Source organism: Syngnathus floridae, chromosome 12 (assembly GCF_059516105.1).
Source record: "Syngnathus floridae isolate MCC-2025c chromosome 12, RoL_Sflo_1.0, whole genome shotgun sequence".
NCBI lineage: Eukaryota > Metazoa > Chordata > Actinopteri > Syngnathiformes > Syngnathidae > Syngnathus > Syngnathus floridae.
The window spans coordinates 5291322-5303872 of NC_142424.1; the positions used below are offsets into that span (position 1 = coordinate 5291322).

The 12551-nt window shown below is 43.7% G+C and overlaps 5 protein-coding genes across 7 annotated transcripts; 2 read left to right on the top strand and 3 right to left on the bottom strand.

The window, feature by feature from the left end:
- Positions 1-44: 44 nt before the first annotated feature.
- LOC148389724 (histone H4) lies at positions 45-469 on the bottom strand. The gene has a single exon (XM_088392973.1). It carries the CDS (start codon positions 458-460, stop codon positions 149-151), a length of 312 nt encoding a protein of 103 aa, XP_088249099.1. The 5' UTR covers positions 461-469; the 3' UTR covers positions 45-148.
- Positions 470-735: 266 nt separating this feature from the next.
- On the bottom strand, positions 736-1504 carry LOC148389725 (histone H2A). The gene has a single exon (XM_088392967.1). It carries the CDS (start codon positions 1443-1445, stop codon positions 1059-1061), a length of 387 nt encoding a protein of 128 aa, XP_088249093.1. The 5' UTR covers positions 1446-1504; the 3' UTR covers positions 736-1058.
- Positions 1505-2298: 794 nt separating this feature from the next.
- LOC148389726 (histone H3-like) lies at positions 2299-2848 on the bottom strand. The gene has a single exon (XM_088392963.1). The coding sequence runs from the start codon at positions 2798-2800 to the stop codon at positions 2390-2392; it is 411 nt and encodes a 136-aa protein (XP_088249089.1). The 5' UTR covers positions 2801-2848; the 3' UTR covers positions 2299-2389.
- Positions 2849-3294: 446 nt separating this feature from the next.
- On the top strand, positions 3295-7441 carry sdad1 (SDA1 domain containing 1). The gene is made up of 22 exons (XM_088392927.1): positions 3295-3506; positions 3609-3713; positions 3785-3883; positions 3992-4102; positions 4177-4248; positions 4335-4435; positions 4627-4684; positions 4764-4835; positions 4974-5075; positions 5157-5226; positions 5289-5392; positions 5456-5513; positions 5611-5669; positions 5739-5815; positions 5892-5989; positions 6055-6131; positions 6255-6378; positions 6448-6539; positions 6620-6807; positions 6885-6969; positions 7038-7199; positions 7300-7441. The coding sequence occupies exons 1-22, from the start codon at positions 3417-3419 to the stop codon at positions 7345-7347; spliced, it is 2052 nt and encodes a 683-aa protein (XP_088249053.1). The 5' UTR covers positions 3295-3416; the 3' UTR covers positions 7348-7441.
- Positions 7442-7604: 163 nt separating this feature from the next.
- On the top strand, positions 7605-12443 carry klhl8 (kelch-like family member 8). Of its 3 annotated transcripts, none has more exons than XM_088392928.1 (12): positions 7605-7728; positions 8658-8893; positions 9134-9195; positions 9263-9428; positions 9496-9816; positions 9903-10089; positions 10160-10303; positions 10392-10503; positions 10658-10826; positions 10903-11062; positions 11162-11363; positions 11429-12443. In XM_088392928.1, the coding sequence occupies exons 2-12, from the start codon at positions 8681-8683 to the stop codon at positions 11550-11552; spliced, it is 1860 nt and encodes a 619-aa protein (XP_088249054.1). In that variant the 5' UTR covers positions 7605-7728; positions 8658-8680; the 3' UTR covers positions 11553-12443. The 3 variants fall into 3 exon arrangements, with proteins under 3 accessions (XP_088249054.1, XP_088249055.1, XP_088249056.1); XM_088392929.1 differs by lacking the exon at positions 7605-7728 and adding an exon at positions 7806-7932; XM_088392930.1 differs by lacking the exon at positions 7605-7728 and adding an exon at positions 8317-8335.
- The last annotated feature ends 108 nt before the right edge of the window (positions 12444-12551 follow it).

Genomic DNA, 12551 nt, shown 5'->3' on the forward strand with positions numbered 1-12551 from the left:
CCACAAACCACTTTTCAAAATTTTACCGTCAATCCAACATAGGCAGGAAATCTACAGGCCTAACGAACAATGCAGGAAATTAAACTCTTACGAGTGAAAGTGTGTGGCCCTTAAAAGGACCTTTGGTTGGTGGGCCGGATTGAAGTGTTTATCCGCCGAAGCCGTAGAGAGTGCGTCCCTGTCTTTTCAGGGCGTACACAACGTCCATGGCCGTGACGGTCTTCCTTTTAGCGTGCTCAGTGTAGGTGACAGCATCGCGGATGACGTTCTCCAGGAAGACCTTCAGAACACCACGAGTCTCCTCGTAGATGAGACCGGAGATACGCTTGACACCGCCACGGCGGGCCAGACGACGAATGGCGGGCTTAGTAATACCCTGGATGTTGTCTCGGAGGACCTTGCGATGACGCTTGGCGCCTCCTTTCCCAAGTCCCTTACCGCCTTTGCCTCTGCCTGACATGATCGCTCTATACTGAATGAAGAGAGTAACGTGCCTGCACGCCAGGTTCTGCTATTATAAAGCACATCTGCGGACCTGACTGAGGACAGTCAACCCGATTCGGCGCGCTTCAGTTAGCTGCCTTCCCCCTCAATCTTTGATTAAACCAATTTTTTGTAACTATTGATAAACAGTAAATAGTGTTATGGATCGTGATACTGCACGATTGTGTGGATTCCAAATAAAGCTTTCATTTAAAGCGGTTTCACTGGGTTTATTAGATGTGTCAGTATTGATAAGCGTTCAAGTGTTACAGTTACCATGATACCAAGTGTTACATACTTGAACATGTAATTATTATTATACTTAATTTTTTAGTAAAAGCTTGAGTGTGGCTTTTTGTAAAAACCTTGAAGTACGCTATAATAATTTTAAATGGTGTGGATCAGGACTGATAAGAATTTTGGTTAGCAAATATTGTAGTCTTAACCTAATTTCACTGTATCCAAACCGTTTCATGTTATGACTTGATAAGATTTTTTCAAAGAATGTACTCTTCACTGATTAAGTGTGTGGCTCTTAAAAGAGCCTTTTTGGGCATTGAAGGTACCGTCAGTCTTTACTTGGCTTTAGCTGCCTTCTCGGTTTTCTTGGGCAACAAAACTGCCTGGATATTAGGCAAGACGCCGCCCTGGGCGATGGTGACGCCGCCAAGCAGTTTGTTCAGCTCTTCATCATTACGGACGGCCAACTGCAGATGACGGGGGATGATCCTGGTCTTCTTGTTGTCGCGAGCAGCGTTGCCGGCCAACTCGAGAATTTCGGCGGTCAGGTACTCGAGCACAGCCGCCAGATAGACGGGTGCGCCGGCACCGACACGCTGAGCATAGTTGCCTTTGCGCAACAGTCTGTGCACACGTCCGACTGGAAACTGGAGTCCAGCACGAGAAGATCGGGTCTTTGCCTTTGCTCTGGCTTTGCCGCCGGTTTTGCCACGTCCAGACATGTTTCTTTCGAGTTGGTAGGGTTCTGAGTGTACAGAGTAGAATGATTCTGATCGTGTCACGGAGCAGTTTCGTTATATACAGTCACGCTACTCATTGATTGGCTAGTTGAAGCGGAAAAACTGTTGTCCAATCAGCAAAGACCTTTGTAAAGCTGCCCTGCCTTTGTCTGCTGCCCTTCCCAAAACGTCGTTTTCGGGAAAATTTCAGCAATTCCCTAGATAATTTTGTTACTATATGATTTGAATGTAAATATCCAAATCTCGTGTGTTTTATTTTGTATATTCATATTCTTGCATAAAAAAACAATAAAACAGACTTCTCAGAATTCGTATAAACCTCACTAAATGCAATTATTTAGTTATGTATTAAATTAGGAATGAAGTTATTATACTTATACAGCAAAATAGTAGCATGGGAGTTTGTAATTTACTTTTAAATGCAGGTTAAAAATTGCTCCCCCATTCCTTTGTTCCTGGTGATCACTTTCACATCAAGTAATTTAAGAGAAGTTGCTTTTGACGTTGCTTTTATATACACATTTATACATTTGTTTTAAAACTACACAAAAGCAGTTGGTTGAATTGTGTATCAAGTGCTACATAAACTACCTAGTCTTACTTTTTAATAATTTCCTCTAACACTTTTTATCAATCTATGAAAGCTGTATTTTTGCCACTTTTAAAAGTGTAAACCTGCAGTCCAAGCATGAATTACAGTATTCACATATTCTGAAATAAAAAATAATTTGCAAAGATGTATCATTCACCAAACACGTCACAACAGATTAGAATTTTACTAAGCGATTTGTGCTTTTTGAAAAAATTGATTTCTCATTTCCCACTTCCCAGATTCAGCAGATTATGAACAAACAGGAATGAGAGCTTTAGGTTTGGTTGTGGCTCTTAAAAGAGCCGTTATGGGGTGTCAACGACCAGAAGAGAGCTCAAGCCCTCTCTCCACGGATGCGACGTGCCAGTTGGATGTCTTTGGGCATGATGGTGACCCGCTTGGCGTGGATGGCGCACAGGTTAGTGTCCTCGAACAAACCAACCAAGTACGCCTCGCTTGATTCCTGCAGCGCCATCACCGCGGAGCTCTGAAAGCGAAGATCGGTTTTGAAGTCCTGGGCGATCTCCCTGACCAAACGCTGGAAGGGCAGCTTGCGAATAAGCAGCTCGGTGGACTTCTGGTAACGACGAATCTCACGGAGGGCAACGGTACCAGGCCTGTAGCGATGAGGCTTCTTGACGCCACCAGTGGCTGGAGCACTCTTACGAGCAGCTTTGGTCGCCAGCTGCTTCCTGGGAGCTTTACCGCCGGTGGATTTACGGGCTGTCTGCTTGGTTCTTGCCATCGTGCGTAGTTTGAATGAAAAATATATTTCCCAGCGTTTCGGCGAGTGGCTTTTATAGCAACCCGCTACAGACATGCCAGCGCTGATTGGTCAGGAGGAAATGGCGCGAAGAAATGTCTGTTAAATGATTGGTGAAGAAGAAATTGAATTTAGCCAATCAGCCTGGCCAACTGGCATGACCACTTCCGGGGCATCATCTTTAAAATAATAGTCTTCACCCAAGCTTACTAAAACGTTTATATATTGTTATACAAGCATTGTACTCAGTGATGTTAAGGATAATAAATTGTGTGTGGTGACCAAAGGAAAGTTTTTTAAATATTGTTTTTGTTATTTGAACTTTTCGTCATTGCCTTTTTCTTGCATCAGTGTCCGCACGGGGATCGTCTCCAAAATAAAAACAAAACATGTCTTCTTATACTAAATTTTTCTAAAATTTGGAAATTTTACGAAACGTTTAATGCTTCCGTTGCACAGTGTCTCTGTACAGGAAGTGTCGTCATTACCGACGCAAAAAACAACACAGTAATGGCGGCGTACTCAGTCGCCACGCTTGCCTTGTGAAAACAATCGCAAATCGCCGTGTATGTGTGAATATAGATAATAAAACTTCGCCATGTCTAAACGACAAAACAATAAGTTGCCCAACAATCTGCCGCAACTGCAGAATCTGATCAAAAGAGACCCACCGTCTTATGTAGCAGAGGTGAGTGTTTAGAAGCTACCGATGCTAAAATCTAGCATGCATTTATGTTGTTGTGGTGAACATCCAAATTGTTAACATAAACTGTCAATGTGGTTTTTGTAGTTTTTGCAGCAGTACAGACATTACCAATCCAATGTGCAGATATTTAAACTGCAACCAGACAAATCCAACAAGGAACTGGCGGAACTTGTCATGTTTCTTGCCCAGGTAACATCATACCTAATGGACTTTTTGTCTTGAAACTTGTCTTTTAAAGTGGTTATTGACTCATCAACCAGGTGGGCCACTGTTATCCGGAGTATTTGTCTACTTTCCCCCAAGAGCTGACTGAGTTGTTATTGACACACCACACAATTGTGGAGGCAGACTTAAGAATGGTGAGTATGACATTTTTGAAACTGTGTCTCTTTTTTGGGGGGAAATAGCGGGGAGCCCTGTTGCTATATCATAAAATAATCAAAACGTTTCTTTGGTACTGTGTTCAGACCTTCTGCAAGGCATTGATTCTTTTGCGAAACAAGGACTTGATCGACCCTACGTGCCTGCTTGAGCTTTTCTTTGAGCTGCTGCGATGTCATGACAAGCTACTTCGGAAGGTTTGCAAAGAAAAAACCAAAAAGTATGCCGTACAAAGGACAATTAATTGTAAATATGCCTCTTTTGTTTACAGACGTTGTACACACACATTGTGGCTGACATAAAAAATATCAACAGCAAGCACAAAAACAACAAAGTGAACTCGGTAAGAGAACGGACTCACTTCTTGTATCATTTACCACTGTTTTAATTAAAGTGCTTGATGTAATCTATTTTTCTTGCATGTTGTAGTCATTACAGAACTTCATGTTCACCATGCTGAGAGACCGCAACCCAATCGCAGCAAAAATATCCTTAGATGTGATGGTGGAGCTGTACAAGAGGAACATTTGGTTTGTTTTTGTTTTTAATTGAGTTAGTCATTAAAAGTTAACTACAGTTGTGTCTTGAGATACAAGTGACCTGACACCAGATGACAGGTTCAATGACCTTTTTGTGAAATGAAACAAGACTTTGATGGTACTATTTTTAGCTCTATGCCAGCATCATGATATTTTTATCATTAAAGCTGATATGCTTGCAGGAACGACACCAAAACAGTCAATGTCATCACCACAGCGTGCTTCTCCACTGTGACAAAGGTGTGTTTTCCCAACCTTGATTTTTAATTCTTATTCACTTAAGGAAAACAATGCTTCACGTTTCTTTCTTGCCGGGCAGATCTTGGTAGCCGCACTCAAGTTTTTCTTGGGGAGTGATGAAGAGAACGAGGGCAGTGATTCAGAATCAGAGGCAAGTACTATGAATGATTGTATTGATCCAAATTTTCATACAAACATCACTGCCAGCCTATTTGAAATAAAATTTGACTTATAGATCGCTTGTGTTTGCAACTTTACTGGACTATTACATTTTTTTCTTACGTTCCAGGCGGAGGGACCATCGGCGCGTGACCTGGTGATAAGATTTAACACAGGGAGGAAAACTTCCAAAAACAAGAAGAAGATGGAAAAAGCAATGAAAGTCCTCAAGGTAATCCACCTGTGATCTGCAGCTGTGATTTCCTGTTATTCTTGTCATATACCTTTTTTTGCCCTACACCCTTTCGTGTAGAAACACAAGAAGAAGAAAAAAGCTGAGGTGTTCAATTTTTCCGCCATTCACCTCATTCACGATCCTCAAGGTAGGCTCGCTCATCAATGCTCTGCATCCGGCTTGTCATCACTAATGAGGAACTTTGGGCAGATTTCTCAGAGAAGCTCCTGAAGCAGCTGGAAAACTCCAAGGAGCGCTTTGAGGTTAAACTCATGATGATGGAGCTCATCTCCAGACTGGTCGGGATCCACGAGGTATGAATTTTTTTTTACAAACAATCACAAAATCAAAAACTAAATTATTTTTTTTTTCTTCAGCTCTTCCTCTTCAATTATTATCCGTTCGTCCAGAGGTTCCTTCAGCCACATCAAAGAGGTAAGCAGCATAAAATAAGATTTTTTTCTTTTTGCATTTCCATCTCACATAATATGGCATGTTAAATTGGCATAAAAAAATGTCTTGTATCTCACAGAGGTGACAAAGATCCTCCTGTGTGCTGCACAGTCTTCCCACAATCTCGTCCCGCCCGAGGTATGATCCCAAACTTAACTGTCGGGAAGTGGCTAACCGTCACGCTAACATCCCTGCTAACACGTACAGATCATCGAGTCGGTGATCCGCACCATAGCCAACAACTTTGTCACGGATCGAAACTCTGGCGAGGTCATGACTGTGGGGTGAGTGACTGGCAACATTCTACTTGTCTAAATGTCAAAGAGAAAGATACCTTAATAGATCATAATGTCATGTCAGGATTAACGCCATCAAAGAGGTGGCTGGCCGTTGTCCACTTGGCATCAGCGAGGACCTGCTGCAGGACCTGGCCCAGTACAAGACCCACAAAGACAAAAGTGAGACTTTTTGTAAATATCTTCGTTCTCTCAAATATTGACAGCGTGTGTGTTTTGTTTTCCAGATGTGATGATGGCTTCCAAAGGTCTCATCCAGCTTTTCAGAAATCTCAACCCGAAAATGTTGCTCAAGAAGGACAGGGTGAGCACAACCTGAGTAGAAACTAGAAATAGTGACGTGATTACCTGAAATGTCTTAAGCGCGTACAGTGGGATCAGTCCAACATGTATTAATCAATAAATTGAATAATGGCGGTGTGCACAGGGAAGGCCCACGGAGGCGTCGTTGGAAGCCAGGGTGAAGGACTATGGCGAGCTTGCAGCTAAAGACTACATCCCTGGCGCGGAGGTGCTGGAGGTAGAGAAGGAAGTCAAAGAGGGCGAAGAAGGTGAGCAGATAATTCATCAGTCATTTTCAATCCATCAATCACGCTAATAAAGGATGTTTGTCATAACAGACGGTTGGGAGAGCGCCAGCGTGAGTGACCAGGACGAGGATGGGGAGTGGGTGGACGTCCACCACTCATCCGACGAAGATACGACAGAAGTGGTAGGCTTAAGGACAATCTGTAAAAAGAATGTAACATTTTCTGATGTAACACCTGATGTAACTGTGATTGTCTGAGATAGGTGGAAAAGCTAAAGAGTTTACCAGTTGAAGAGCGGGAAGCCAAGGCTGCAGCGATAAGCGGCAGCCGCCTCCTCACGCAGGACGACTTCAAGAAGATCAAACTGGCCCAGATAGCTAAGGAGGTCAACGGTGCACCAGGGAAGAAGAGAAAAGCGGCGGATGACGACGATGAAGAAGACCACAACAGGTTAGCAGGCCACCCTTTGGTCACTGGACAACCTCTTTTGCCAACTTAACCTTCTTTATTTTTATTTCATTTTCCAGTGGGGAGCTGCTGAGCCTGAGGAACATTGAGAAGCTCCATAAGAAACCAAAAACAGACAAGGAGACACGCCTGGCAACAGCAATGGTATGAAACACTTTTACTCCAATTCCGTCACACAAAGTTTGACTATATCGGATGCATTTAATTTGAAGGCGGGCCGAACGGACCGGAAAGAGTTTGCGAAGAAAAAGACCAAGTTAAATCCTCACGCCAGCACCAGCAACAAAGAGAAAAGACGCAAAAAGAACTTCATGATGATGAGACACAGTCAGAACGTCCGAACCAAAGGCAAACGTTCATTCAGGGAGAAACAGGTAAGTGAACTTTGTAGAAAACCTTTGCAAAAGTGCGTGATGTACATTTCTCCGTATATGTATCAGTATATCTTTTTTTTTTTTTTTACTTTTAATGCAGATTGCTCTCCGGGATGCACTCCTGAAAAAGAAGAAGCAATATAAGTAGAACCCCAGAACTCTGATCACATCGCACCAATAAATGTCCTGTTAATATTGTATCAGTTGCAACATTATGAAATAAATCCTATTTGGTACACAAATGGCTGTTTTATTTTAATTAGGTGTATTTTTTTTGTATACTGATATGTGCAAATATGTGTCTGGTGGAACGACAAAGCGCGTTTTTTAAGGCAATAAAAGGGAGCTCCTGTGAATTTTAAAAAAGGCTTTTAGTAAAGCACAAATTGTCGAAAGTGCGGTGACGGGAAAAGTCCTCTACGACGGAAAAACTACAATACCCATGATGCACCTGGTGAAATCACAACAAACGTGCAAATTCCCCTGAAGGGAAAAAAAAGCCGGCATTTCAACCCTTTTTCGATATGAGGTAAGCTAAATCGACTTGTTTTGCATTTGTGAACTAGATAGCAGATCTTACCTGATCATTTGTGGTCTGAGTGTCGGCTTTGTCGGTGCATATTTGCATTAGTTTTTTCCTCTTGAGCTGTCATACAAGATTAGCTCTTGTGCTGATGCTAGCTAAGAAGCTAGCGGTTCCTGTTGCAGACAACACAGCTTCATGGCTATCTAAGTAATCTTTTTTTTTTTAATGTTTGCATTTGATGGAATTGCGCTTTGTGTGTTACAGTAAACATTTACGTGGACCTTGGGAGGGACGTCTTGTTGAGTGTTGACGTGCTCTGCCTACTCAAAGATGTAGATGGCCTACCATACACTGGTCTAATCTTATCTCTTAGTTAAATGCATCTCGCACTAATAATACATACGCAGTCGAGCAAGATTACCAGATGATCGTTTTCAAGCGTCTTCACGTTACCAAATACGACCCCAAATCGCTCAAGCTGTCTAAAATGAAGTGAAATCAAGCTGTGAATCTTTTTCCTTTATTTTTTTTAAATATCGTGACTACCTGAGCAGATGAGGCTGCAGTGATAATCGGTTCAGGAGAGAAGGCTAGAGGCTTTTTTTCCTCAGTGAGATTTATTTATTTTAGCTTTTTTTTATGCTGGATTTTGATCAGTATGTGAAAGTTGAAAGAAAATGTACATTTCCATTCAACTTTTGCTTGTAGTCAGTATAGGGTGATGAAAGGGGAAGTGAAGATAAGAAGGGGGGTGATACTGACCAAACTTGCTCACCTGGCAGGGAGATCCCCCAACCAAATGTTCTGGTTTTGTCGATGCTTGTGGGAGGATATAAAAGAAAAGAGAACAATGCTTTTAAACAAAATGTCAGAACCTTCTCTAGCTCTACAAAGTTGTGGTATGTCTCTTACCACATGTCCTCTCTGTCCAGGTGTTGTTCACTGTAAGACTGCCATGACACCGGGGGACGTGGTGCCGGATCATGCCAAGCAGCCCAAGCCTAAGGAGAAGCGCCCTGCCGCCGCTGTCACCCCCGCCAAGACGCTCAAAGTCGACTGCGAGTCAGACGGCTCCTTTGTGTTTGAGGCCCACGAGGCCTGGAAGGACTTCCACAACTCGCTGAGACATTTCTACGTAGTGGGAGAGCTATGCGATGTCACGCTGAAGGTCAGACAGTGTTGAAGTATTTTACACAGAATTAAAAAAAAAAAAAAAAAAAAGTCTAATCAAAAATGTTTTGTTCTGTGTCCCCGCTAATCTAATCACAATATTCTGATTAATTTAGCATTTGTAAACTGAGCGTGTGGACACTATGGACAAAATTACCACCCACAGAACATATTGCAAAGAGAAAAAGTCACCAGATGATGGTGGTGACGTCTTCTCATCATCTTATTTTGTATGCAGGTCGGCAGCAGACTGATACCCTGTCACAAGCTTGTGTTGGCCTGTGTTATCCCCTACTTCAGGTGTGCACACTTGTTCATGGAAACAGTTTAAAAATTCTTCTCGATAAGCATTCTGTTTGTCCCTCAGGGCCATGTTTCTGTCTGAAATGGCAGAAGCCAAGCAGAAACTGATCGAGATCAAGGACTTTGACGGAGCAGCCATCCAGGCTCTGGTCCAATTCGCTTACTCCTCTAGGCTCACACTCACCGTAGACAATGTCCAGCCTCTGCTTTATGCTGCCTGCATCCTTCAGGTCATTTTAATATATTTTACATTACAAATAACTTCATTAGTTGAACAGAAAGTTGATTTACTCACAGGTGGAGTTGGTGGCACGGGCCTGCTGCGAGTACATGAAGGCCCACTTCCATCCGACCAACTGCTTGGCGGTGCGCACCTTTGCCGAGAGCCACAACCGCGTGGACCTGATGGACATGGCCGACCGCTACGCCTGCGAGCATTTCAGCGAGGTGGTGGAGTGCGAGGACTTCACGTGCGTGTCGCCGCAGCACTTGCGGACGCTGCTGGCCTCCAGCGAGCTCAACATCCACTCGGAGACGCAAGTGTACAAGGCGGCTGTCAAATGGCTCAAAGCCAACCCGCAGCACCACCACGCCTGGCTGGACCAGATCTTCTCACAAGTGAGTTTTATTTTATGATTTGGGGTATTTGGCAAAAGTGTACACACCCCCTGTCCCATTTTAAGATTGTGCATTTTGGTCCCCAGGTGCGCCTGCCGCTGCTCCCTGTGGACTTCCTGACCGGCACAGTAGCTAAGGAGGAGATGATCAAAGGTAACCTGAGCTGCCGCGACCTGATGGACGAGGCCCGGAACTACCACCTGCACCTCAGCAACAAGGCCGTGCCTGACTTTGAGTACTCTGCCCGCACCGTCCCCCGAAAACACACCGCAGGTAGTTGCCGTGCTCTTTCACGCATTATTTTGCTTTTTGACCAGTCTTCTTAACATCATTATTTTCTTAGGGGTTCTGTTCTGCGTGGGCGGTCGTGGGGGTTCTGGGGACCCGTTTCGCAGCATCGAGTGCTACTCAATTAGTAAGAACAGTTGGTTCCAGGGCCCTGAGATGAACAGCAGACGCCGGCACGTTGGCGTCATTTCTGTCGGAGGTAAACGATGCAACACAAATTTACCAAGGTTAAATAAAAATATAAATGTAATGTATGTAAACTAACCTCACTGTTGGTTTTTGCACAGGGAAGGTTTACGCCGTGGGTGGACACGATGGTAACGAGCACTTGGGCAACATGGAGGTTTTTGACCCCCTCACCAACAAGTGGATGATGAAAGCCTCCATGAACACCAAGAGGTATGTGTCATGTTGTACAAATTAACTACTGCTTTAGCTTATTTTTAAAAAAGTATATGAAGAAAATAACTGCATATTTAATCGCCATTGTAAATTATTCTGCCCTTATTTCTGTTAAATGATAATTTACTGAGGTGCACCTGTATTTGTACAGGAGGGGTATCGCCCTAGCCGCGCTTGGCGGTCCCATCTATGCCATCGGCGGTCTGGATGACAACTCATGCTTCAACGACGTGGAGCGCTACGACATCGAGAGTGATTGCTGGAGCGCTGTGGCCCACATGAACACGCCCAGAGGAGGCGTGGGCTCCGTGGCGTTGGGGGTAACACCGAAATCGGGATACGCATGAGGTTCCTCTGATTTCTTTCTAATCACCACTTGTGTTTTGCTGCCGCCAGACTTTTGTGTACGCGGTAGGCGGCAATGACGGCAGGGCATCGCTATCAAGCGTGGAGCGCTTCGACCCGCATCTCAACAAGTGGACCGAGGTCAACGAGATGGGCCAGCGTCGTGCAGGGAACGGGGTCAGCAAGCTCAACGGCTGCCTCTACGTTGTCGGTAAGTAGCCACTATTACACTCGAGCCTATTCTTACTGACTTTGAAGAGAGAAGCGAGCCAGCCAATCGTGGGGCACCCTCTAATTCAAATTGGGCTAGGTGGTTTTGACGACAACTCGCCGCTGAGCTCCGTAGAACGTTACGACCCGCGAACAAACCACTGGGAGTACGTATCGGAGATGACCACCCCGCGTGGCGGCGTGGGCGTCGCCACGGTGATGAGCCGTGTCTTCGCTGTGGGCGGGCACAACGGCAACATCTACTTGAACACGGTGGAGGCCTTCGAGCCACGCATGAACAGGTGAGATGCACACCAAGAGAGGTGTTAGACGAAGTAATGATACAAAACTCCCCGCCCTCTTCCAGGTGGGAGTTGGTGGGCTCAGTGTCGCACTGTCGAGCCGGAGCAGGCGTGGCGGTTTGCTCATCGCACGTGAGCCAGATCAGAGATATCGACCAGGGATCCAGTAACGTTGTCAACTGCATGTGACGGCGGTCGATAAACGCACAATTTATTTCCTGGTGCTTTTTCCCGGCATCCTCCTTCCATGTCATTCATTCTACGACAAGTGCCATACAACCTGCCGCACAATTGATTTTATATTAAGCACCATTGACCAGAACTATTGCACCGCTGTGATAGGCCAGTTTGTTTTGGCGGGGATATTTAGAAAAAGCCCATTAACATTTCACCCACTTATTCTCACATTATTGTATCATAAATTTCTTTGCATCATCCTTTTTCACAAGTGTAATATTTAAGAAATATTTATGACCTAATTTTGAAGGGAATCTAGCAAGAAACAAAGTACAAGTTGGCCAGTATCAAACGACGCCTTCACGTTTGCACACACGCTTTCTGTCTCAGTCGGTGAACGCAACAGAATTTCACAAAGCATCATTTCTAATCATGCATGAACAATCAAGGCTGTTTTTGAATTGAAACTGGTTGCTGTCTTGTACAGATATGCATTCAAAGGTATCAGGGATTGCTTTGTGTGTGTGTGTGTTTTGTTTTTTTATGATAGCTGGACTGTCAGAAGCTAAACCACACGCAATGTTCCTAGCAGACAGTACCTATATACAAAGATACATTATATTTTAATATATTAAGGACACTTTTGTAATATACGAATATAGTTGTATCTTTGCTGTTATTAGAAGTATAATCTTTTGTTGTGCTAGTAATTTCCAAGAGAAATAGTATAGTTCTATATTCCACATTTTGTTGTCACAGAAGTATTTCTGGTTACAAATCTTGTGTTTATATTTAGTAAAACTGCTCAGTATAAAAGCCACTGGTAGAAATGTCCTTTTGTTTGTGTTCTTTTTCAATGTAATTTTGTTGTAATTGGGTCAATAAATTGGTAAAATTATGGAATTCGAGTGTAATTATTTGTACTGATGCTGATATCAAAATCCAGTCCTCACACTTGATTGAACATGCTTGCGCTCACACTTGTATTTTCAAAACTGGATTTTTTTTTTT

Coding starts and splice junctions, on each gene's coding strand:
- LOC148389726 (XM_088392963.1), bottom strand. CDS start 2,800: ATGGCAAGAACCAAGCAGACAGCCCGTAAATCCACCGGCGGTAAAGCT.
- klhl8 (XM_088392928.1), top strand. CDS start 8,681: ATGACACCGGGGGACGTGGTGCCGGATCATGCCAAGCAGCCCAAGCCT. Junction 9,817..9,902: donor TGGACCAGATCTTCTCACAA/GTGAGTTTTATT, acceptor TTTGGTCCCCAG/GTGCGCCTGCCGCTGCTCCC. Junction 11,063..11,161: donor CGGCTGCCTCTACGTTGTCG/GTAAGTAGCCAC, acceptor AAATTGGGCTAG/GTGGTTTTGACGACAACTCG.
- LOC148389724 (XM_088392973.1), bottom strand. CDS start 460: ATGTCAGGCAGAGGCAAAGGCGGTAAGGGACTTGGGAAAGGAGGCGCC.
- LOC148389725 (XM_088392967.1), bottom strand. CDS start 1,445: ATGTCTGGACGTGGCAAAACCGGCGGCAAAGCCAGAGCAAAGGCAAAG.
- sdad1 (XM_088392927.1), top strand. CDS start 3,417: ATGTCTAAACGACAAAACAATAAGTTGCCCAACAATCTGCCGCAACTG. Junction 5,990..6,054: donor CAAGACCCACAAAGACAAAA/GTGAGACTTTTT, acceptor TTTGTTTTCCAG/ATGTGATGATGGCTTCCAAA. Junction 7,200..7,299: donor GTTCATTCAGGGAGAAACAG/GTAAGTGAACTT, acceptor CTTTTAATGCAG/ATTGCTCTCCGGGATGCACT.